The sequence below is a fragment of the Topomyia yanbarensis genome, chromosome 2 (genome assembly GCF_030247195.1).
Source record: "Topomyia yanbarensis strain Yona2022 chromosome 2, ASM3024719v1, whole genome shotgun sequence".
Taxonomy (NCBI): domain Eukaryota; kingdom Metazoa; phylum Arthropoda; class Insecta; order Diptera; family Culicidae; genus Topomyia; species Topomyia yanbarensis.
In genome coordinates this window covers 330,607,328-330,631,310 of record NC_080671.1, presented here as the reverse complement: position 1 = coordinate 330,631,310, position 23,983 = coordinate 330,607,328, and the positions used below count along the sequence as shown (strand labels likewise).

Below are 23,983 nucleotides of genomic sequence, written 5' to 3'. Positions count from 1 at the left end.
GGAGTCCTGTGCAATCTGCTGCAGAGTACGCATTGCTCAATACGGAGTGCCTTCTGTTCCATACGTTACTATCAACAGTTCATACGTAGCAATGGGTTCATCTGGGCAGATATGGCCGAGAATTCGCGGAAATGGCTGATCATCAGGATGGAAAAATAATTGCCGGTGTATCTTTTTAAATCCGCAACCAAAGCGATGTGAGGCGTTCGAAATCTCTTCATGATGGACAGTAGATCTTGCTGAACTACAGGTTCGATCAAAAGCGTACCATTCAGCGAACTTTCGTTGTGGAGCTCGACTCCTTGAAAACAGGGTAGTGCGAAATAACAGTGAGTCTTCATGTCATCTGCAGACTTGCCGTTCTTTCTTATGTGACCTGGTTGTAGCTACTCGACCATGAAGCGTTGATACAAGTTAATGCATGATCTCGTTGCAAACAGAGCTTCAGGCTATGAACCCGGTGTTCTGAGATGGCTCTGAGCCCCAGGAAAACTTCTGGATCTTCGATGTGGGGAAGACGCATGATGTACCTTCCAGTCGAATCACACTAGACTGTACTGGTGTACAATTCTTCATGACGCTTTTTAGGAGAGTGTGCGGGACTAGTAGAAATCGCTTCTAGCTCTTGTTATCTTGAGAGAAAAAAAGGCTCGCTGACCCACTAACAAAACCGAACAAAGTGCCTGAGGAACGAGAATCTGTGCAGACTTACCGCTCTACCGTCGTTGTTTCCTCCTCCGTCCCTTGGGTGCAGGGGTTCCGGCGTGCGGCCTGGGCACGCGATTATTCACCTCCCGTACCTTGAGCCGTTCCGCAGCAGCACTGACCAGCAAAAATTCCCAATGGCTCCTTCGATGTCGTCCCACCGAGCGCGTCTCTCGATCACTTTAGTGTGTGTGCCCACAGAACGCCGCGACCAGTTATCACACAGGGTTTTCACTTGAGTCTCGGTCAGTCGTTTGCACTCGTTCAGTTCTTCGAACAATTGGCCAATATCCTTGAGTGCTGCCTTGTGCTCCATCCGGTCGTTTTCACTCTTCGGTACTGCTGCTGTGATCGGCCAAATCAGGCCACTTTCTGTTTCTCGCCGGAATACCGAGTGTACATTTGCACTACAAAACGACAGAACCGACTCGTGCGATTTAACTCCCGAACAAAAATCTGAAGCAGACTTTCACCGCCTTTTGCAGAAACTCGGTGGGCCGTCCGCACTCCACCGGTTCAGAAAATTTGTGAACATGCGGTTTGCTTTTTTGGCAGCTCCAGTGCTGCCGTTATTTCGACAACCCATCGCGGGTGGGGCGCTTTCACGTGCATACTACACACTCCCGTCTAATACCTCATTATCGCACTTATAATTACCCTTTACCCACTTTAAACGTAACACTCTAAACTTTTGAAATGTGGCCGCTAAATCTGGTGGTAATGAAGAGATTGTAAATCCAGAAAATGCAAATAAACGAGAAACCAGAGACCACGCCGACTGACGTTTCAACTACCAACTCCAACTACTGGAACTAATCCTAATCCAACGTGCAGAAAGTTCCACACCGACGTATCGACCAACACGACCGATAGCTCCGCGGATGGTTTCGGCATTAACTCATATCTAAAGGCGATGTACAAATAATTCATCCACGAGTACATCCTGATGGGCCACATGAAGTAGGTGAATGTGGAGCACAGTTACTCTGAACCTGTGTATTTAATGCCGCAGCACGCAGTGTCACGACCTGACAGTACAACTACTAAGTTGTAAGTTGTCTTTGTCGCATCATGCCGCACTTCGATTGGAGTCTCACTTAATGACACACTGATGGTGGAACCAGTTTTTTTTTTTTTTTACAATGGAGAAGACCTTTATGTCCTAGCCCAGTACACGTGCTAACGGTAGGGTCCAATCTACCACACGGGGTGCACTGGGGGCGTGTCGGACTCGAATGGTGACCAGCCATTAATACCGACTAAACTCCATTGGGCTCCGCCATCATTCCTCCCAGGAACTACCTCTCGGTATTACTTCTGGGGGGATGGCTGTACTCAATGTACTCATTCACTCTCGCTCACGCGATCATACATCCTGTATGAGGCTTACTTGGGTGCTCTCTCAATCACACTTTGATTTACTCTCAAACACTCCCACATGAGGCTGACTTTTGTGCTCACCTTTTACGTTCCATGCGAGGCTGACTTGTGTGCTCACCTTACTCATTCCTTGCTAGGCTTACTTTTGTGCTCGCCCTACCCATCCATGTGAGGCTGACTTGGGTGCTCACCCTATCACCTGATTCACTCTCAATCGTGCCACTCTATTGTACCTTTGTCACTCCCTCTGGCATCCCATGTGGGACATTTTTCTTAGGCCCCACTTCTGACATACCATGCGAGGCTGACTTTTGTGCTCACCTTTTTCATTCCTTGCTAGGCTGACTTTTGTGCTAGCCTCTACCAACCTGTGAGGCTGACTTTTATGCTCACCCTTAACATGCAATGTGAGACTGACTTGGATGCTCACCCTTTCACTCCTCTGCCACGCCATGAGGCATCGATAGCTTAGTTCCAACATACTACGCTACGACCCTCCCGTCTTGGCATGAGGCAGTCCACTTATACGCCTATACACTCACTCTTCTGTCTTGCTTCGGGGTGGCTGGGTTTACCCCTTACGCGGTTGCCATTCGCTGCGCCAACCTACCTCGGCATGAACAGACCATTCACTCTCTTATTTTGCGCTTGGCCTTTTTCGCTCCAGCTAACCAATCACTAGTTAGCCGTGCCCGCCGTCTGTTGCTCGGTTCGCCAGATTACCTGTAGCCTACTGGCAATCTGGATGGTAGCAGCCGAGACTGCGTTCCACTTCTCCACCGTTTGACACATCCGCTGAATAAGGGTATCCGGGGTTGTGTCCCAGCCACAGACGTCAAGCATTGCTCTTCTTTCGACGTCGAACCGATGACATACGAACAGTATGTGTTCGGCAGTTTCATCTACACCTGGGCAGTCCGGGCAGACTGGGACCTCCGCGTGCCCGAACCTGTGAAGGTACTGACGGAAACAGCCATGGCCTGACAGGAATTGTGTCAGGTGGAAGTGAACTTCCCCATGGGGTCTTCCCACCCAGCTCGATATGCTAGGTATCAGCCGGTGGGTCCACCTACCTTTCGAGGAGTTGTCCCACTCACGCTGCCATCTGGCGACCGAGGTCACCCTGGTGCGCTCGCGGGCTCCCCTATTTCCACGTAGCTCAAAGCACTCCTCATCTTCCCGAATAACCAGCCCGACTGGCATCATGCTCGCTATCACGCAGGATGCATCGTGTGATACCGTGCGGTAGGCAGATATCACTCTGAGGCACATCACGCGGTAGGTGCTCTCCAGTTTCTGTAGGTAACTGGTTACCCTCAGTGCTCTTGACCATGACGGGCCGCCGTACCTGAGGATAGATACGGCAACGCCTGCCAGTAACCTACGTCTACTGGCGCACACCTTTGAGCTGTTGGACATCATTCTTGATAGTGCCGCAACAGCAGTCGACGCTCTCTTGCACGTATAGTCGACATGGCTGCCGAAGGTCAGCTTGTCGTCTATAATGACTCCGAGAGACTTCAGACTTCGCTGTGAAGTGATCGCGACTTCTCCCACATGGATAACTGCATGTTGTGCCGACTTGCGGTTGTTGATGATAACTACCTCCGTCTTATGATGAGCGAGCTCCAGGCCTCTCGCGCTCATCCATTCCTCCACCGTGCTAATCGCGTGTTCTGCGGTTAGTTCTACCTCAGGAATTGACTCCCCGTAGACCTCCAAGGTTACGTCGTCGGCAAAGCCGACGATCTTGACCCCAGGAGGGAACTTCAGTCTCAGAACCCCGTCATACATGAGGTTCCATAGCACCGGGCCTAGGATCGAGCCCTGCGGGACTCCGGCGGTAATCGGAACCCTTTTCTGACCGGCATCGGTCTCGTATAGCAGTACGCGGTTTTGGAAGTAACTTTCCAGGATCCGGTACAGACCCACCGGTAGGCTAAGCCGGTGTAACGAGAGCGCGATGGCATCCCAGCTTGCGCTGTTGAATGCGTTCTTCACGTCAAGTGTCACTAACGCACAGTATCGAATACCTCGCCTTTTTCGTTGGATCGCTATCTCGGCAGTATTTATCACTGAGTTGAGAGCGTCCACTGTGGACTTACCCTTCCGAAAGCCAAACTGGTTGCTTGACAGACCGTCCGTACCTTCCGCGTACGGGGTGAGCCTGTTGAGGATAATCCTCTCAATCAGTTTGCCAGTCGTGTCTATCAGACAGATTGGTCTGTACGCCGATGGGTCGCCTGGCGGCTTCCCGGGCTTCGGCAACAGCACCAGTTTCTGCCTTTTCCATCTATCGGGGAAACGGCACTCGTCAAGGCATCTCTGCATAGCTAGCCTGAACATGTTCGGGTTCGCTATGATCGCTGCCTTGAGAGCGTTGTTTGGAACTCCATCCGGCCCTGGAGCTTTGTTCATTGCTAGGGATTTAGCCACTGCGAGTAGTTCTTCATTCGTCACTGGAGCCACCATTTCGACCGTGCCCGCACTGTCTCGTAGTGCAGGTGGCCAGGGGCTTGTGGCTCGAGACGGGAAGAGTACTTCGATAATCGTTGCCAACCGGTCCGGAGACCGTTCTGGGGTGAGGAGCCCCCTTTGGTCTTGGCCATCACAATCCGGTAGGCGTCACCCCACGGATTCGCGTTGGCACTCTCACACAGGTTGTCGAAACACGCTCTCTTGCTGCTTTTAATAGCCTTGTTAAGGGCTAATTTCGCAGCTCGAAACGCTTCACGGCGGTTCTCTCTTGCATCCTCGGTGCGAGCTCTTTGCATCCTACGTCTAGCTCTGAGACAGGCTGACCGTAGAGCTGCAATCTCGGCACTCCACCAGTATACCGGGCATCTACCGTTTCTTGGCAGTGTTTTTCTCGGCATAGTGGCGTCGCACGCGCGTGATAGAACAGCTACCAGCGCATCCCCGCTTAGACTGTCGGTGTTGGCCTCCAGTCCCAGGGCCGCGGTGAAAGCTTCGCTTTCGAAGTGATTGGATTTCCACCCGCGTACCTGACAGGGATCTCCCGCCCTCGGATGCTGCACACCATAGTTGATCTTAAAGCGAATTGCTAAATGATCGCTATGGGTGTAGCCTTCGTCTACCCTCCATTCCATGCCTGGAGCCAGACTCGGGCTGGCAAAGGTCAAATCAATCCACGCCTCCACTCCGTTTCTACGGAATGTACTAGCGGAGCCATCATTAGCTAGCACAGTATCGAGTTTCGCAAACGCTTCCATTAGCGCTTGACCCCTGCTATTTGTACAGCGGCTGCCCCACTCCACTGCCCAAGCGTTGAAGTCTCCCGCTATTACTACCGGTTTCCGGCCCACGAGGTCCGACGAGAGCCTGTCGATCATCTGGTAGAACTGTTCTATTGGCCACCTTGGTGGGGCGTAGCAGCTGCAATAGAACACACCATTGATCTTGGCAATCGCCACACCCTCGGCGGAGGGGTGTATTACCTCTTGAACCGGGAACCTTCCCGTTGTACAGATTGCCACCATTCCAGACCCGTCCGACACCCAATTGCCGTTGCCGGCAGGGATGCTGTACGGGTCTGATAAGAGGGCGACATCTGTCCTCGACTCCGAGACCGACTGCCACAGCAGCTGTTGGGCTGCTGCACAATGGTTAAGATTTAGCTGTGTGACTCTCACGGCTTCTTCTTATTTAACTCGCCGAAGGGACACGAAGGTCCGCCCATAGCATGTTTATGGGCTTGCTTCTTAGCGGTGCAGATAAGGCACTTATATGCCTTAGTGCACCCCCGCTCTTTATGCCCCTCCTCGCCGCATCGACGACATAGCTTGCTCCTGTCTATGCCTTTGCATTCGTAAGCTTTATGGCCGGATTCTAGGCACCGATAGCACCTGTCCACTGAAGGCGGCTGGGGTATACTAATAGGGCATACCGACCAGCCGATCTTCAGCTTCCCTTTCTCGGTTACCTTTTTGGAATCCGCATTCAGTAGCCTGAGGTAGGCTACTTGGGTGCCAGAGGGTCCGTCCCTCAATCGCACAGAGGCCCGCTCGATTGTGACGCCGCAGTGCTCCTTGACGGCTGCGACGACGTCTTCTGCGGTCGTGAACTCGTCCAAGTGCTTGCACTGGAGAGTTGTTTCCGCACCTAGCGACCTGATTTGGGCGCCCTCACCAAGGACCTCTTGGGCCAAGGCCTTATATACTACACTTGATTGTGCGCCTCGCTTCAGCACCAGGAGCATCTCTCCCGTGTTGGTGCGTCTTACGCTACGCACATCCTGCCCAAGGGCCGAGAGACTTTCGGCCGCCTTCATCGATTTAAGGACATCGGCGTATTTGTCCTTGTCGGTTTTTAACCACAAGGCTTCGCCTCTGTCCTTGGCCTTCCTCGCAGGCCGCGGTACCTCCGGTTTCGGTGCCGGCTTTTTCTTGGTAACCAGCGTCCAGGGGTTTGAACCCCCCTGCCCCGGTCGTGCCGGGTTGCTGGTACCATCGCTCTCCACAGCGAGGTCACTCTCGCCCTCGCTTACCTCACCCAGGCGGCGTTTAACCTTGACGGTTGCACGCCGAGTGGTGTCGGTTTTGGCACCCTCGCCTGGCGACTTCCTAGGGCGCTTCGCATTCGATGCCGTCTTGCGATTGCCCTTTCCCTTTCCCTTCGAGGGGAACTCGGTCGCCGCTCCGATCGACGTGGCTGCTCCGTAGAAGGTAAAGGCCACTGTCTGTGAACCTCTATCGACCTTCTCTCTTTCCTCCCTATTGGAGGCCACTGGCTGGGTTTCTCTGTCGGGCCTCTCCCGACATTCCACCCTCTCAACATAGGCCTGCTGTTCCTGTCTTGCGACACGAACAGCTTTCCGGAGCTCCAGAAGGCTCAACTTCAACTCCTTGGCTATGTTCTGCTTTGCGCTAGCAAAGTCGATTATAGAATCGAGTTGCTTCGCTACTTTGCGCATCGCAGCTATTGGCCCCTCCGATGCATTGGTAGGGTTATTGCCTACCGCCGCTGGGGGGTCATTGGTGCTTTCGGATGCAGCACTCATCGCTCCACTACTCTCCCCACGGGGGGGAGACCTCGCCAAACCACCTCTTGCGAAGGGGTTTGGCACCTCCGTCTGTTTGTTTTTATTTTTGTTTGTCTCCATGTATAGTCCCACGAGTAGCGCGAGAAATATATGTCCGCCACGCCAGAGCTCCGCATTAGCGTGGTAAGGGACGCTTACTGTGGGGGTTGCCCAGGTACCCCACAGGCTCCGTTAACGATCGAGCATCTTTTTCACCCCCTCGATCACTCATCCCTCGGCACGGGTCGCTTCACGCCTTGGAATTGGGGTTATGCCCTACCTTGCTTTACGTGGTGATCTCGGCCCGGATCACCAAAACCATCCTCCTTTACCAGGGCTTTGGACCTGTAGCTCTGGTTCTCAATAGTTCCATGTACGTATGTTATTACAGACGTGCTACTATTGAGATCCGTCATTCGCTAGCGGAGTTATGGTGGAACCAGTTATCCAGGACGATCTGATGATCACTATTCTACGATTTCATCGTCATCGTATTGCCATCATTGCTGATGTTGCAAAAATGTACAGGATGGTTCTGGTCCAACAGGTAGATCAATATCCGCAACACATCCTTTGGATTGAAACTTGGTGAAGACAGTGTATCGACACATTCGATCGTAGCTCGAATAGTACATGAGGAGTTTTATGTAGATGATATATTGCTGGGAGCCGACTCCACTGGATTCATCCTTAGAAAGGAGATCTCTAACACTACATCGCTTCTGTCAAACCTTGCAAGGCAGCTACGCGATGAACGCTCTGCATTAGATTTTTCAATTGCCGCAAGGTTCTACTGTAGGACTAATGAGAGGTACAACGTTTCCATCGGGTGCTATTGAATTTCTAATGGATCCGACTTTCGGTTACGGAATTACAGGGTGATGAGTACGATCTCGTAGCAAATCCCGATTTGAACGAATTTCTTGATGAATGTAGAAAGGTGAAAATTTTTCCAAAATGTAACCACAACTGCTTGGATTTGTAATACTAGGCCACCAACAGCCATTCAAAACCTCTGGCCACATTGGCCACCATATTCGTTTCCGAAAGCCCCGGCGGATCCAAATTCAGTATAACAGTCATATCGGTTTCTCGGAGATGGCTTGACCGATTTGACCCAACATAGTTTCAAATGAAAGGTGTTTTATCCCCGTAAATGGCTAATAAATTTCATCCCGAACCGACCTCCGGTTCTGGAGTTACGGGTGGCATGCGGTCACACAGCAAAATCCGTTTCAAACTGATGCTCCGATGAATGCCAAAAAGGTAAAGATTTCGCTAAAAATATATACTTATTTTTACGGTTCTAAGACCACCATAGACGATTCCGGAAATGCCCCGGAAAAGTGGTCGCCTATTAAAATTAACAAACTCACATCAGTTTATCGGGGATTGTTGGGCCGATTTTCACAAACTTAGTTCCAAATTTTTTGTTAGGGGAAACTTTGTCGCTGTGACCACTATTCAGGTTATCTTTTGTGACTGCCCCTGTTTGCTTTACATGTTATTAATGGCCCGAATCCAATGTAGTTGGAAGCGAGTGGTTTGTTTGTCCACATGTGTCGTCCCAACTGGATAGCATTATTAATGTAGCTGAGGATCCGTTTGGGACAGGTATGCCATACCTCGTGAGGCGTCATAAGATGCCTTCCGAGGTATGGCTTCTCTCGAAGAAAAAGAACTGCTCAATGGCAGAGAATACGTCTCGTGCTCTTGGTCTCCTGGTTACAGAATCGATAAATGTCATCTTGACTTTTGTTAATTTTTTCAGACGATACTTGGCAGGACAATGTCCCGTAAATAAACCTGTGATTATACGTAAATCTTTTCGTTTCAGATGCAGTAGTTTTTTGGCTCTCGTTGTATCTGAATGTATGAATTTCTTAGCTTGTCGTGCGCCTTCTACGTTACGCCAGTCGTTTAGTAGTTGGTTGAACCACGCCTGATTAATCCGTCGGCTACTTCACTACCATCGATTCGGTACGAATATCATTACTTTATTCCGAGTTGCCAGTTGTTGTAAAGATGTGATGCACCCCAAACCAGTTTGGACTCACATTTCGACGACCTTAATGCCAACAGTGCTGCTTGGCTGTCCGAGAAGATTGCGATTTTTGCATGCCTGTAGTTTCGTTTCCTACAGACCTCCGAACAGGTGTATATTGCATATACCTCGGCATGAAAAACTGTAGGCCACTTTCCCATTGATATCGATTCTTTAGTTCTTGGTCTGTAGACTCCCGAACCAGCCAGCTTATCCATTTTAGTACAATCCCTATAGAATGATATTGTGCATTGAGGTAATAAGTAATAGGTAATATCGAAGTTCGGTTTAGCCTCCATTTTATCTTGAAGTGTAATCCAGACAGGGTTGTCGAATTCTCGTCTTTCGCAACCGACCGAGAAAAGTGGTAGTTGATTAAAACATCAATTGTGAGAGAACCATCACCTTTTTCACTTGCCCTATGCCATTTGTATAATCCTTTGATAAGGCTTTTTGAAGGGCCTTTGGAAAGTTTTCGATGTTTTCACAAAACTCACGAATTGATAGTTTTTTAGCCTTTTTCAACTCAGTGTTGTATTTGGAAAAAGCGGTCCTGTAGTTTGACCAGTTACCAGTAATCTTCGCTTTAGTGAGCAGGCGCTTAGCTTCCTATCTAAGTGTTGCTAAATTTCCGTTCCACCAAGGAACATCACGACATACAGTCATCGTTACAAGAGGGCAACTGTCATTGTAAGCGATTATGATCCACTTTTGTAGATCGTTTGCCACATTGCCACATTATACAGATCTGCTGGAGATAGGAATCTTTAATTTGGAAAAATGCCTCAGTTGTTCATATGTATTGATAGAGGGTTCCTTACGAGTACACTCATATCGTTTTTTAATCTCGATCAGTCTTTTTTGATTCATAAATTTAAAAAAAAAACAAGTTAAATTTAGCTAACAAACTGACAGTTGTCCCACTAAATGACGTATCTGCAAACATTTCGTTCGCCTTATTGTTAACCGGGACAGCACTCCACACAGCATTGTCTGGTACTTTTGCAATCCGCTAGCAGCTTGCAATTCCAAGTTTCATTTGCAAACTATAGTAGATCTGATAAGGCAACCTATAACGTTGTACTAGTCTCATGGGTTTGGATATGTTATTGTCCTAAAAGGAAACAAATTAAAAAATGTTTTTTGCAATAGTTTTGGTCCTAGAAATAAAAAAGGATTGAGATGTTAACTCACAATAATAACCTACGTCAGAAAATACCGTAACCCGCCTACCCCTAAAGATCTCCATTGGATCTTACTCCCCATTCATTTCCAGGTGTAAGCGGAACTGCGTTCATAAATGTAGGTACAACTCCCTTGTTACATACATTGACATCTTTTGACGAAAGGTATTCTAGTAGGTACTTACCTCGGGTATTTATATCCGTGCTACCCCCATATTATGTGATGGGCATTCGCATCACATCCAATAATAAAGGGCTTATTTATGCTTCTGCATTACTTTGAGGGCATCGATTTCAGAAGGAGGTGCTGTATCCGCATTGCCATGGAAGTAGGCAAATGCGATCACAATCTCGTGCGTTCCCTAGCCGTATTGCAACGTCGGCTCGTTGAATGAATCCTGTAACTGTCGTGTATTTTACAGCTTTATTAAAACTGCAGCTCTTGGAGTTGGCCGTCGGCACACCGCTAGTCACAGGCTGTGTGCTGTTCGATGTTCCAGTGGCCTCTTTTGGACCAGTATTTGTCGTTTTTTGCGCACATTCGCCTACAGGGGGTTTTCGATCCTCTTCTTGCGTATCAGTTCGTGAGCCGCATACGGTATTGGACTTTGTGTATAGCTCGTGAGACGGGCTGTCACCGATGCACTCGTTACCGTTGCTGCAGGCTTGCTATGATCAGAAGTCCGTCGTAAGGTGTTCCGTGTTTAGGTCCCCACAGGAGCTTTTTCAGTCCATGCTTGAATAGAACTTCCACGTTCGGCGATGACCGGGGCACCCTTCAACTGGCGCATTCTAGCTTTTCCGAATACGTAGTTCAGCTGGTTGTGTTGCGATGTTATCAGTTTCACTGAAGCATCATCTGCCGCCAACAGGAGCTCTACCATTTGAGGACCGTACTTCTCTTCTCGACTCTCCAGCGTTCTTTGCAGGAATTGTTGTTCTCAGTCTGTACCAGTCGGAGGATGGTTCCATCGGATCTGTCGATGCTGTTGGTCAAATACCCGATATAAAGCGCTTGTTTTGGAATCTGCAACGCTTCAACGGCTTCCAATGGACTTGATTGCAGCTGTGGCACCCTGCAGCCAGTTAGCTGTACCTTTGTCTACATAAGCGATTTCGGACACTCTTGTTTGTAGATGCACTTCCTAAACTTGTGTCTCGTATTGCTTGAGCTCTGCTCCATGACGCTATCGGCCAGCGCGCATCGAGTAGCATTCAGCTGTACATGACGGAGGATATTTGCAGGGTACCCAACCGGAATGATGGCCGTCGAGTACGACTTGGCCATTTCGTTGAAGGTTGGGCGCTGCTCAGTTTTTAATGTGTGTGTAGGATCCTGACCCTCTTTCGGTTGCGGTAATTTCCTGCACCCACTATTGTTCGCCGACTCCGTGTCCGTCGAACGCTGTCGCCTGGATGGTGCCTTCCCTATTGGAATTTTTGCCAACTCTAGCACTTCAGCGGGTTTGTAGCCGTTTATCAGCAGCCACCCATAGCGTTTCTTCGCGCGCTCCGCTGAAGTGACGAGTTCCTCTTGTTTTATTCAGGGAGCCCTCTGACCCACCAATTGCTCCGCCGGGCTGGTCTTTGTCGTCCTTGGCCAATGTCCGATTCTCGTCTCTAGCTGGAGAGTTGAGCATAGACGAAGTGCAGGATACAACATCCTCTAACGAGCCATTATTCAGTAGCTCTCCAAGTAGTTCCGCGCAATCCTTCTCCTCTTCCACCTCCATTGCCGCAATCACCTCCAAATTCATGTATACAGTGTTCTTAATGTTTTCCGTTTTGTTCCTACGAAACCCCGTCAGAGCCCCGCTTGGCAGGGTAAGGGAAAAATACTGTGGGGTGCTCCCTGGTGTCCCACAGGCTTCGTGGGCGGCTTGGTATTTGTTAGCACCTCGGATCCCAGTCCTAGTTTTATGTAGTGTTGGGGTTCGAAGTGCTGATGCCCCCTGCGATTCATAATTCGGCACGGGCCGCGTCGCACCTCGGATTGGGGCATAAATTTTACGTCCGGGTTTTGAGGGCCGCCCATTGGCCCATCCTCTCATTTCGATGCTACAGTAGAAGGCAGATAGCACCCAGCCGACGGCGATCTTACGACCAAATGACATCGATGCCTCTTACGGCATAGGGAACAGAAACACAGTGGGTCAACTCTTTGCTGAAATACTGCGAGAGATTTCATCCACCACCGGATACCACGCGGCTGCGGGATTGCAAACAAATGCTATATCACAGACGGAGTAGTGCTGACAACATCAAAGCTGCAACCAATTTATACGGTCGCATGTAAAGTACAGGGGAACGGTGGCTTAGACGGACACCTCAAGGTTAAATAGCGAAATCAACTCATCCGTGGATGCATTGGTCGCAAATTGCACGTAAACAGTGATTTGAGATCATGTTGCATCAATATAAGAACTTTTTTTTTTATCCCTTTATGGGCAGCTAGGGCCGAGGGTGGTGGCTAGCGGGTTTCATACATCCTTGACCTGACGGACAAAGCTATGGTGCCTTGAACACAGGCAACGCAGATCCAAGGCCATCATTGAAATGATAAGTTCTGAGTTTGAGATGTACTTCCCCCGGTTGCCAGACGAATACCTGTAATTATTACTTGTTGCTTTGTATGTACGAATCTAATGTTCAGTCCTGGGTGGTGTATGCGTGGAAGGTTTAGCGTTCGAGTCCAGGAGTGCATATCTGTCTGGGTTAGCGTGGGCGTTTACTAATTGTGTAATAGTGTGATCGCTAAAGGCTCGAGCATATGAATGCCAGCGTGTCTCCAACTTTGCGTGCATAAATCCGGTTTTAGATCCGTGTTGCCATTCGCACATTCACGTGTATTCTCGAACGATCGCGCGCCGGACCGTGAATCTAATAATTAATTTTCAGTGTATGGTAGAGAAACGTGTTGTCTAGTGAATATGAGCATCATTCCCGATCGGTCCAACTGAAGGCATGAGTCTAGGCTGATCGAGAGTAGAGAATTCCGAACGTAGCCGATCTATGATCGCGCGAGTGGTGGGTTAATGCTTGAGACCGCGGTTGTAAAGTTATAGGTGCTGAAAAGTTCACTTAAGTAAAGGGGTGTTGGCGAAACTGCGAGCGTAGGTGTGTGTGTGGATGATTGAAATTGTAATGTAAGTTCGCGTTTTTGACCAGGTTTGTGTTATCACGAAAGTTAGGGGCGTTTGCACGTTTTGGATGTGAATGTATATGGGAGAATATGCAATTGACTGTGCTAGTGAATATCAGTATGAACCCAACTCAAGATACAGTAATAAAAGGAAAAATAACATGCCGAATGTTTCTTTTTTTAGGTCAATAACCGTGCATTGAAGAATGCTCAAAAACTCTGAACTAGGCCCCGTCGAGTCCAGTCTGTCCGTCTCGTTATGTCGTGTCTGGGGTTTCCAGGTTACATGCATTCACCAGATGAGACTAGCTTATGTCAGCTTACTTGTGCACTGGTTTCGTAGAATCGAGGCGATCATCGAAATGATAGATCCTACGAGTGAATGCACTTGGCCCAGTCACCTGTCAAGCATTTGTGTATTTGTGTATGTTGAGATATGTGTGGAGCCTGTAAATAATATTTTAATACGAATATCTTATACTTTAAAACAAAGAAATGTGTAATATACTATTTGCAGTTTGTTGATCGTTCCTACTTATCTGATACCATCGAGTATGAGAATACATATCCATTGTTCTAAAACCTGACGACGTCCGATGGCAGAGAAGAATCATTGTTGGCAGCAATGTTGCTCTTCTTGGATGTATAAGCTCAAATAGGTCATCACAAGAAAATAACGCATGAGGCCGAAAATAAATAAAAAAAATAAAATAAAGAGAAGAGTTAGTATTGTTATTGAGTATTAATAATATGCCGATTTTTTTCGAGAGTTGTCCTACTGGAACTGTAGAGCTAATTGATTTAATTAAGGCATGGTCCTAGACTTCTGGAATCGGGGATAGAGACTTCCGGACGCGAACGATTCATGAATGCGCGAGTGCGGGGGACTGTAGGTTCACGCTTGAGACTGCGTTTGAGTGATTACAAGTGCCGCGACGTTCATATTATCACCAGGATGTTATAATGTCTGGAAGAGCGCGAGTATAGGTTGCGTGGATGGTCGCGAAGGGCTCAAGCATTTTGATATTTTTTTTGGTCGCGTGTATGTATGTGACTTTGCATTCGATTTTTATGTAGTTTCGCGCGAACACGGGCATTTGGAGGTTTACTCTCGAGACCGGGATTGTTAATTTATATAAGTGCTAAACCATTCACTTAGTCACCAGGGTGTTATACTTTTTACGAGATCGTGGGTGTAGTCGTGCGTGGATGATCGAGAAGGACTTGAGCGTTTGTATGTGGACGTTTTTGTCGCGTGTGCTAGTATGTAACTTCGCGTGGACACATTATTTTTATAAGCGTGTGGCCATTCGCATGTTCGCGTATTCTTCAACGATTGCACATGGACGTCTTGTCTAGTTTTTATTTCTATTGGTCCAACTAAAGGCATGAATTTGGGCTGCTATGATCAAGGGCGGAGACTTCCGGACATGACCGATTCATGATTGCGCGAGCTTAGGTTCTTAGGTTCCAACGTTCACCTAATCAATCAGGGTGTTTGAATATTGGCAAGATCGCGGGCGTTCGTGTTTGTGACCAGGTTTGTGTTATCGCGTAGGCCACGTTTGTACGTTTGGAATGAGGTGCCTGTAGAGAGAATTGGGCCCAAAACCCACATTGTATATTATTTGACCATGGCAGTGGATAATAAAGGTCGCCAAGTTAAGTACTAAAATTGATCACAATGTAGCTTAACTAAAAAGAAAATAATCGTATCCCAAGTTTATGTGATATAATCACTGTAATACTGCTTTGGTGGAAAAGCCCCCGGACCACATCAAGGTACAGTATCATGCCGAGGGCATGTTGCATCAATATAAGAACTTATACTAATAAAATTCCAAACCGAAATATGTTTAAAATGGTTATGAAAAAGGAGGCCCAAAATCGGCATTTCAAAAGTGGTATGGGAAAGATGGACACCTGGGGTGGGTAAGATGAACATGCAGCGTTGGTAAAGACGGACATAGGATAAGGGCAGCGTGAGACGCTTCTCGACCAATAAATTTTGTTTTCTGTCAGTACATCACAATGTAGCGATAACACAAAATAGCCCAAGGGTATGCAATATGACGGCATTCTGCTTTGTATTGGCTTAAGTAATATGTCCATCTTTCCCTACCCTACTGTGTCTGTCGTACCCAACATCAAGCATGGGAAAAATCGCATCGTGAACCGATCGTTCGCGCTTCGCAAGCAAGCTTTCTTCAGTTGTGATGCATTCTGTTAGCTTCGAAAATGATACTTAGCAACCTGTCGTTACGGACACATGCGAATCAAAGCTATAACAACCAACGAAGAAGCACATCAGTTGTGTTTTAGTTCTTTCCTTCCCAACGCGGATGGCTTCGTTCGCGAAGCTCTTCTCGAGCGGTTTGCATAGGATTTTCATTATACAGTTTTATTTCATTTTCATATTCGCACAATATAATGAATATTTGGAAAACCATATACCATTTTAAATCTAGCTGATAATCAATGGTTTTAAAAATTTGCAACAATGCTAACAAATAGGCCGCAAGGAACTTCAGTAGATCAAATTGCTAGTAGTGTATCACAAAATTACCCATAACCAGTGATGTACCAAATCGGGTTTTTATAATTTTGGGGAAAAAACCCAAGGTTTTTTCCCGGTTAAAACGGTTTTTTCGCGGGAAGATTGGGTTTTTTGCAAATTTTTGATTTTTTAGTAATTGAACGTTAATGTATTGTTACCCAAACATTTTCATTTTATTTATGAGTATTATTGTCATAAAGTCTTGCATGTATATGAATTCTGAATGGTTTTCCTCGATTGAATCATTGTTATAGCGGTGATCCAACATTTTTTTACAAATATTGTGGTTAAATAAGTGATAAAACTTTTCAACACGTTTTGGGCTGCGTTTCTCACTGTGAATGCACCTAAACGTACTAAACATTTTTTCTACTGTTGCTGATGTAGTTGATGCCGAAACAATTTGGATTGCGATTTGTGAGATTTCTGATTACTGTTCATACGAATGTCAAGGCCACTCCCTTTTTTGCATATTACTCACTTTTACTTTTCACCGAACTAAATAGGTATTTTCTAAATTTTGTGTGAATGCCTACCTTATTTCGCTAAAAGTATAGCAACCCCTAAAATGAGCAACAAGCAGAATAAAAGTAGTTTTGGCATCACACAAAATAATCATTCTAATTTTCACTAGTCAGAGTAACAATGACTATTGTTCCCAGTATTATATAAAACAAGTTGGAATATGGAATGGACCAAAATAAAGTCGTAAAATCAGTTTTAAATATACTAGAATGTGAAAATTGGATTTGAACTTCAAGTTTCAAAATCGGACATGAGCTTTTAGATCATGTCATATAGAATAAAAATCGTAAAAAAGTATATCCGGTTCTTACAAAGGACTTTTCTTTATCCAACTTTTAGTATGAATGTAACGTTGTACGGAATTTCCTGTGAGCGAATTATACTGGAGGTTCATACTTGCCGACTTTTTTGGGTGAGAATATTCTAAGCGATTCTCATGCTCAAGGATCTCTGTCCGATTTTTACGCTTGATGTTAATATTCGATCTTTACATGCTAAGATATCTGGAGTGGGTTCTACAAAGTATGTTTTATCCTTGCGACTTTTATTTTCGGTCTCTCAAATGTAAATGAAAGATTCTTGAACCGTCCGGAAGTCGCGCTTATGGCCCACTGAACGAGCAGCCGCTGGTGCCCTAAGACGATTTCGCTAGATTTTCAGAGCAGCGTGCACTCAGTGCACTAGCGCGACTGCCCAAAGGTTAAAAAACATCAAATGAACATCATACATTCGATAAAACGAAAAAACCCATATTTCGTCCGGGTTAAAATGATTTGGGAAAAAACCCGATTAAAACCTAAAAATAAAAACCCGGGAAGATGGAATTTTTCCCATCGGTACATCACTGCCCATAACGCGATCTGTCAGCAAAAAATCCAGTGCAAAAATAGGTACTATGTTTTAATCATGCATGAAGAAACCTTCGTAAGCTACGTGACAAACATTCACGAGCGAAGATTTGACGCTGCTCTTAAATTTTTTAAGCTTCACTTTTGATTCGCAGTTTGCCCATCTAGTGACCTGCTCTGAAGTTATTAGACTTCTCCCTTCGTGCGTTGATTATGGTTAATTAGTGAGCACAAAATTTTGACTACTTTGTGATCCACAGTTAGCAATAGTCGCGCGAGTGAACGAATTTTCCCATGCCTGCCCAACATGATACAAATTTGAAAAAATGTGTTTATATTCAGAATGATTATCTAAAGTTTCTGTATTTTTCGCCAATCAAGTGTTAAATACCCAGTACCTCATGCCCACTTAGAAATATTTTCCGAGATAGCCGATTTTCAGGTTTTAATCGTTATTTTCTATTAAAAAATTTTATCAGTTACAATGCTTCGAAAAAATAAATTGTTTTGCTCGTATATCTGATATTTCCCATAATTAGTTATTGCAGTATCTTTCAGAAGCATTTGAAATCATTTAGAAATGTTACCGTATCATTACTTTTTTTTTAATTTTGCAGTTTGTGAGATACGCAAGGTGTCCCAATTACCCACAGTATTAGCCGACTTTCCCCTGAGTAGCGCATGGCAATAATCGCACTAACTGGCAGCAGAAAACACACCAGCTGAATAAAGAATGAACTACACATTTGTGTGCACTCCACAGTTTTTCGCGATGCAGTTATGTTTTGAAGACATTCGAAAAATCAAACTACAAATATTGTAATATTGCGGGACTATGTAAACAATTGCACTTCCAGCGGTGCATTTAGTAACACTCTTTGGTACTGCAACTTTGCGCATACAAAGACTAATACTTAGTCGAGGAAGCCAAAACTTGTCTACATTATTTTGCTGTTTAGACTAGAAAGTGTTGGCGAATTTTGTTGTAAGGGCAAGTAAGATAAAATAACTCTTTATTCCCAGATTTGAAATAATAAGCAAAGTTCATAATTATCATGAAAGTCTTGCATGGTTGCCGTAGTTACGAGTACGTGGTACTTACCTCAATACAAGCATTAACAGTATCATGCACCTGCTTTCGGTTCCACAGCAAATCGCCGGATTTGTTGTATTCGCTGATGGAACTCGCGATCAGCGCAAACAGCTCACCAATGTCCTTCGCACAGCACTCGGCGCTGTTTCGTATCAGGTCGTGCTTTTCACCCTTCCACAGAAGTAACAGAAAATCAGCAAAATGCTTGAAAACACTTTCGTATGGAATTCGCAGCAGTAAATGCAACCGTGACGGCAACAAATTGACTAGAAATTTTCCACTCGTGCACTGCCGTTTTTTGGAACTAACGGTGGCAAACAAATCCTCCCACGACTGACGCATTTCAACGGCGGTACTGTAATCCTCTTCCGCTCCCTTGGTGTGCAGTTCGATCAGCGAGGAAACCAGCCTCAGCATCACTGAACGCAACTGCAGAAGCTCTAGCTCTTGATTATAACTCTCCACCCGATACTCCTCTCGCTGCTGCTCAACCGTTTTGGGCTCAAGAATGACGGTATAGCTTTCATGGTTCTTCAGCATTTCCGTTGCCCCTTCCGGTGGGAGGATCTTCGAGTAGTCCACCACGGGATCCCAGTGAACGAAAATGGTCAAATCACGATTGTCGCTCAGTTCGCTCCACTTGATGCGATCCTCTTGGGGTTTTATTCGCATCAACCGGTATGCAGCGAGATTTTGGGCCAAGGTTCCACTAAAACACACAATTTCCAGTAAGAGTGCTTCCACCGAAATCAGTGTGAAATGTAAGCTATTCGAGAGCCGATCTCTGAAGTCTAAAAATTCGATTAGTTTCGAAAACGAGCCAAAGTTGTACGAGGTTTTAAGGAACTCCACGCTGTTCTGGTGGTCATTAATGAAAAAGTTGAGCGTCTGATCGAAAAGTTGCTTGGCGAGTGCCGGGAAACCTCCGTTGCACAATTGCGAACAATGCAGATAACCAAGCGAGTCCAGCTGAATATGCTTGACGTCAAGAGATTCGTACACTCGGTGAGCGGTTTCAATCAGTCCCAATCTGTGGTATAACTGCAAACTGAGTAGTTTTCCGTGAAAGTTATTGACACTGTTGGAAAGCAAATGATTCAACAGGCAGAGAGCCTCCACTATCGGCTCGGAGCGCTGCAGCGCCCAGGCACGATCATACATTATATGTACTGAAATAAAATGATATCGTATAAATGTTTGCTCCTTTGTAACTATTATTCAACTATTGACTAATTGGAAACCAGTTCTCACCTGCTAGCATTGCATACGGATCCGATGGACCCATATCAGTTTGTAGCAGTCCTCGGCCAAACGCATTGTAGCCATGTTCGTAGTGTAAGCTTAGCGCCGTGTACAGCGCTGAAAGATGCTCCTCACTAAGCGAGGCATGTGCTCCGCAAAACCGAGCAATCTGTAGCGAACAAATGTGTCGTTGCATGTGTTCTTTCTGCGAAAAAAGACGAAACAATTATTAAACAATAAGTTTTTCTCGCCGGTACGGCATCTACACTCTTACACTGCTCGGCAGCGTCACTGGGTTGATGCGACATTCTTGCATCAGTTTGGCGGCAAACCCCGGCCGTTTCGCTGGATCTACATATTCCAGGAACATTTTTAAATCGTTTGCACAGCAAGTCTTGTCACCAAACAATCGAAAATAGTCCAGCAGTAGGTCCGTCAGCTCACCAAACAATTGCTCCTTATCGTATTTATTTTCCACCATCAATCGGTTCAATTCCAACCGGGCTAAATAGGGACCACGATGTTTGCGTTGTTGAGACTCCATAATCTGCAATTTAAAAAGTTGTATGACATGTGTTTGCTTATTGTTACGAAATGCATACACTGCAGATAAACTCGTGGCACATGTCGGTTGTGTGATCTGGTTCAGGCGACTTGTCATCAATTTTGATTAGTTCGAATGTCGATTGAATGTAATCCTGGTAATAGTCCCATCGATCCGAGCTGAAAAAAAATGAAAAATATTTTTTTTAATTGTATTCTTACTACCATAACTGTTCTGCACTCACTCTTCTGTCAGCAATTCTTTCATCATCTTGTTCAAATCAGCCCATTTGTTTAATTTTTTCAGCAGGCCAATTTTGATCGAATGGGGAGCACCTGGGTATAGCTTCTGGCACACCGATCCCTCCAGAAAATCCAACATTTCTTGGTATTTTTGTTGGTGCTGCAGAATTTGAAGATACAGTTGAACCTCCTGCGAAGCTTCCAATTTATTTTCCGCGTTCAACTTGTCCACCATCCTTTGAGCAAGGGCTAGTAGCAGAGATGACTTTTGCGGATCCTTCGAATCTGGACCACGCAGAGCTTGGAGTACTACACTCATCACAGCCCAAAAGTAAAATGGATTGCGTGGTTTCAGCTTGTACAGTTGCAATGCTACCGTCTGCTGAGCTTTGAAATCGTTAACGCGCATATGGGCGATAAAAAGCTGTGATAACAGCTCCTCATTTCCCGGATGCTGCTTCGAGGCACTAGCAAATAGCTGACATATCTTGTCCAACTGATCCGTTTCCTTGTAGCACAGGGTCATGACGTGCAGCGTGGTCGACTCTGTGGGTGTCTCTTTTTCAAGTGCTCGAATTAGTGTGGCACTTTCCTCATCGCGGCCCAGTCTTATGTAAGCCCATGCTTTCAAAGCTCGGCCACATTGAATAGTAGGATTCCTCTTTAGCACCTTTTCTACATCCTGCAAAGCCTTTTTGTAGTTACCGATTTCAATGGATTCTGAAAGAATTTTTGAATTTCAAACATAAGAGAATAAAGTCACATAAGAATACGGTGTTTAAACATTATCTCGACCAACTGGCAACACTGCCACCTGAGAGTTATACTTTGACAGCTACCAATGTGCTATCTCATTTGCTCTAGCAAAGCTGTGCCGCTTGCGTATGAATGAAATAAACAATAACCTCGCCGTTCTACAAAAACAGAAATCATCGCAAAAACTCACTGCATTGAATTTGGCAAATGCGGAAAATGCAGAAATCTACTAAAAGAGCTAATATTCAGCCAAACTAGTAGCGAAACTATCTGATCCGTACAATGGGAGCAAACTAACCAAAACGGATTTACTCTAGTTTCTATTTTTACTCACCAAATATAGGCCGAAGCCTCCGTTCCACCACGAGCTCCACGTTCTGTTGCATTGCGTTCGTATGCTGCCAGTTCCTGCTAGACAATTGTTCAGATCCTAAATGAGACCAGTCGGCTTAAACGGATGGCTGTTCCCTGCTCGCTTAGCGAAAATAAATTGGAAACGATATTCACCGGAATAGTCCACAAAATTCGTACGCAACTGATCGACACCGTCGCGAGTTTTTTTTCGCTCGACCACCACAGAGAGAATTTTTGACGTTACTTGGTAAAGATGACAGTTATTTCAACCATATCGACCAAATTTTGTTCAGTGTGGCCTTTTACACCCAAACAAGGGGCGTGACACTTTCAATAAATTATAAATTATTATAAAAATATAATGTTTTTGTAAAATTATAAACTAATTATAATTTTATACACCTATACATTCAACAACTTTCGAACTTATATTCGAACTTATTCTCAGTGTGCGGTGAATTTATGAGTTGTTTTTTTTATTGTTGACAATGTTAAATTGAAAAAAAAATCGCAATCCGCTTCAAAATAATTTCATCCGGAACCGATCTGATTACATATGAAGACGTAGAAGAATACTTACGGAACAGCAGGTAAACAAACAATTATATTAATCTGCAAACCAATCTTACTATTTTTCCTTTCTTCCAGAATGTTGAACAAACATTCTAAGAATCACAAAGAAATTTAATCTACATACGGAATTCCATCCGGAATGTGAGCACTTCGTTTCGACCAACTTCAATTGTAAAATATTCCTGTAGAACTTTCACGGCAAGTTTGAAAATGTAGCGTTGAAGGCAAAGGCACTCGGATGCGATTCTTGAGGTCTTCTCGTAGCAATATTGCTGCAGTACAGACAGGTTCGTTGCCACGGGGGATGTTTCAACCTGTACCAGGATGCGGGAGTAATACTTGGGCCAACAGGATGTGGGAGCAATACATGCTCTGGTCGAACGGCGCGTGAAGTTTTTTAACGGACATCATAATTTTGTAACGTAATCATGTTTTGCCTGACTTGGGGAAACCTACATAAACTCCAGTTCTGTGTTGATATGGATCATATTAGGGATCATATGATTAAGAATAAATAGTGTTTGAAAGAGTCGAAAAAAGTTTTATTTATTCATTGTTTAATCGTTACACCCGTTTATTATGACACAGCATAATGTAATGCCCAGGATAGTTGCGTAAAAATTTAGTTTTAGGAACATCATGAGAGGAAGGATTGCCTAATGCACGTGAAACTTTTCTACCGTCCGCGCAGTGGCAATAACTGCTTTCGATTTGGTAAACTGCCGAGACGAACAGGTACTTTCCCGCTCGATGAATCGCAATCGAGGTCCTTTGGTTGACGAGGATCAATTTGTAGAATTACATCTTCTGAAGAATATCGCGCATCATTTGTTTCCATTTATTTTTTTCATCGAGCCGAGAAACTATCGAATAAGACGAATCTCTTCCCACTGAATCTAGGCGATTTTCAATGTTGTCTCACAAGAATGAAGAAAAAAAAATGCCGTAAGAATCAAGAAAAAGAAAACACAAGATTTCTTACCAAAGTGGCCGGACGGCACAAAAAATGGTTTCTTTTGTGAAACTTCATTGAGTTTTTCCTCTATTGATATCTATCCCTGATCCAGGTAATTTTGCGCTCTGGGAACACCCGTCATGATTGGATCTAAAATAAAATCTATTAGTCACGGTACTAGAAGCATTGACGAGATACTAACGGGAAACAACCGATTTTGGTGTGGAACTCTGTGTTACCGGAACTGCTGCCACTGGCACATAAGTGTTACAATTATTGTTTCCGTGTTCTCTTTCTTCCGGTAGGAAGAATACTTTTTCTCGTGAAATTAGCTTGTTGAAAACTTTGAGGGACGAAAGATCGCTATATCGGCCATTGTGGTGATCCCCATTACCCGCAGGTTGTTGACATCCCTCAGTATGTCCATTTACTAGGGTGAATGCGTTTGATCTGCGACCGTTTGAATTTTCATCGTGCATGCTTCAAAAACGATCGAAGGAAATCGGTGTGTTGGTATGTCTCAGAGAGCAACTAAAAATATCAAAAAGTCATTGGGCTGTTTTTATGTTAACAAATATCTCACCCCGGTGCTACAGCCACAACGCCGTAGTGAACTGAATTACTGTCAATTCAATAGTGATGCCTCCTGCTTGCGGTGCTCCCGAACTGTATTGTATATGTAAAGTAGCTGTAGCGTCAAACCTTGTGGCAGAATCGTTGTTTTAACGTTATTGCTACCGACCGGTCGGATGATGGAACATCCTGAATTTCTCCTACTGCTGTGAAATGTTGACTAAA

The 23,983-nt window shown here is 45.4% G+C and overlaps 1 protein-coding gene and 1 long non-coding RNA gene across 2 annotated transcripts in view; both read right to left on the bottom strand.

Annotated features, from left to right (window-relative positions):
- Positions 1-21,907, bottom strand: part of LOC131683903 (phagocyte signaling-impaired protein) — a 31,276-nt gene extending 9,369 nt beyond the window's left edge. The window contains exons 1-6 of the mRNA XM_058966303.1: positions 21,638-21,907; positions 20,550-21,267; positions 20,364-20,484; positions 20,036-20,308; positions 19,771-19,966; positions 18,529-19,688 (exon numbers count right to left, since the gene is read on the bottom strand). Coding sequence (XP_058822286.1) covers positions 18,529-19,688; positions 19,771-19,966; positions 20,036-20,308; positions 20,364-20,484; positions 20,550-21,267; positions 21,638-21,689 — 2,520 coding nt within the window. The 5' untranslated portion in view covers positions 21,690-21,907. The remainder of the gene's footprint in view (positions 1-18,528; positions 19,689-19,770; positions 19,967-20,035; positions 20,309-20,363; positions 20,485-20,549; positions 21,268-21,637) is intronic.
- Positions 21,908-23,218: 1,311 nt separating this feature from the next.
- LOC131681291 (uncharacterized) lies at positions 23,219-23,983 on the bottom strand. The gene is made up of 3 exons (XR_009303888.1): positions 23,769-23,983; positions 23,388-23,716; positions 23,219-23,335 (listed from the first exon to the last, which is right to left on the bottom strand). It is a non-coding gene; the product is annotated as an uncharacterized LOC131681291 (long non-coding RNA).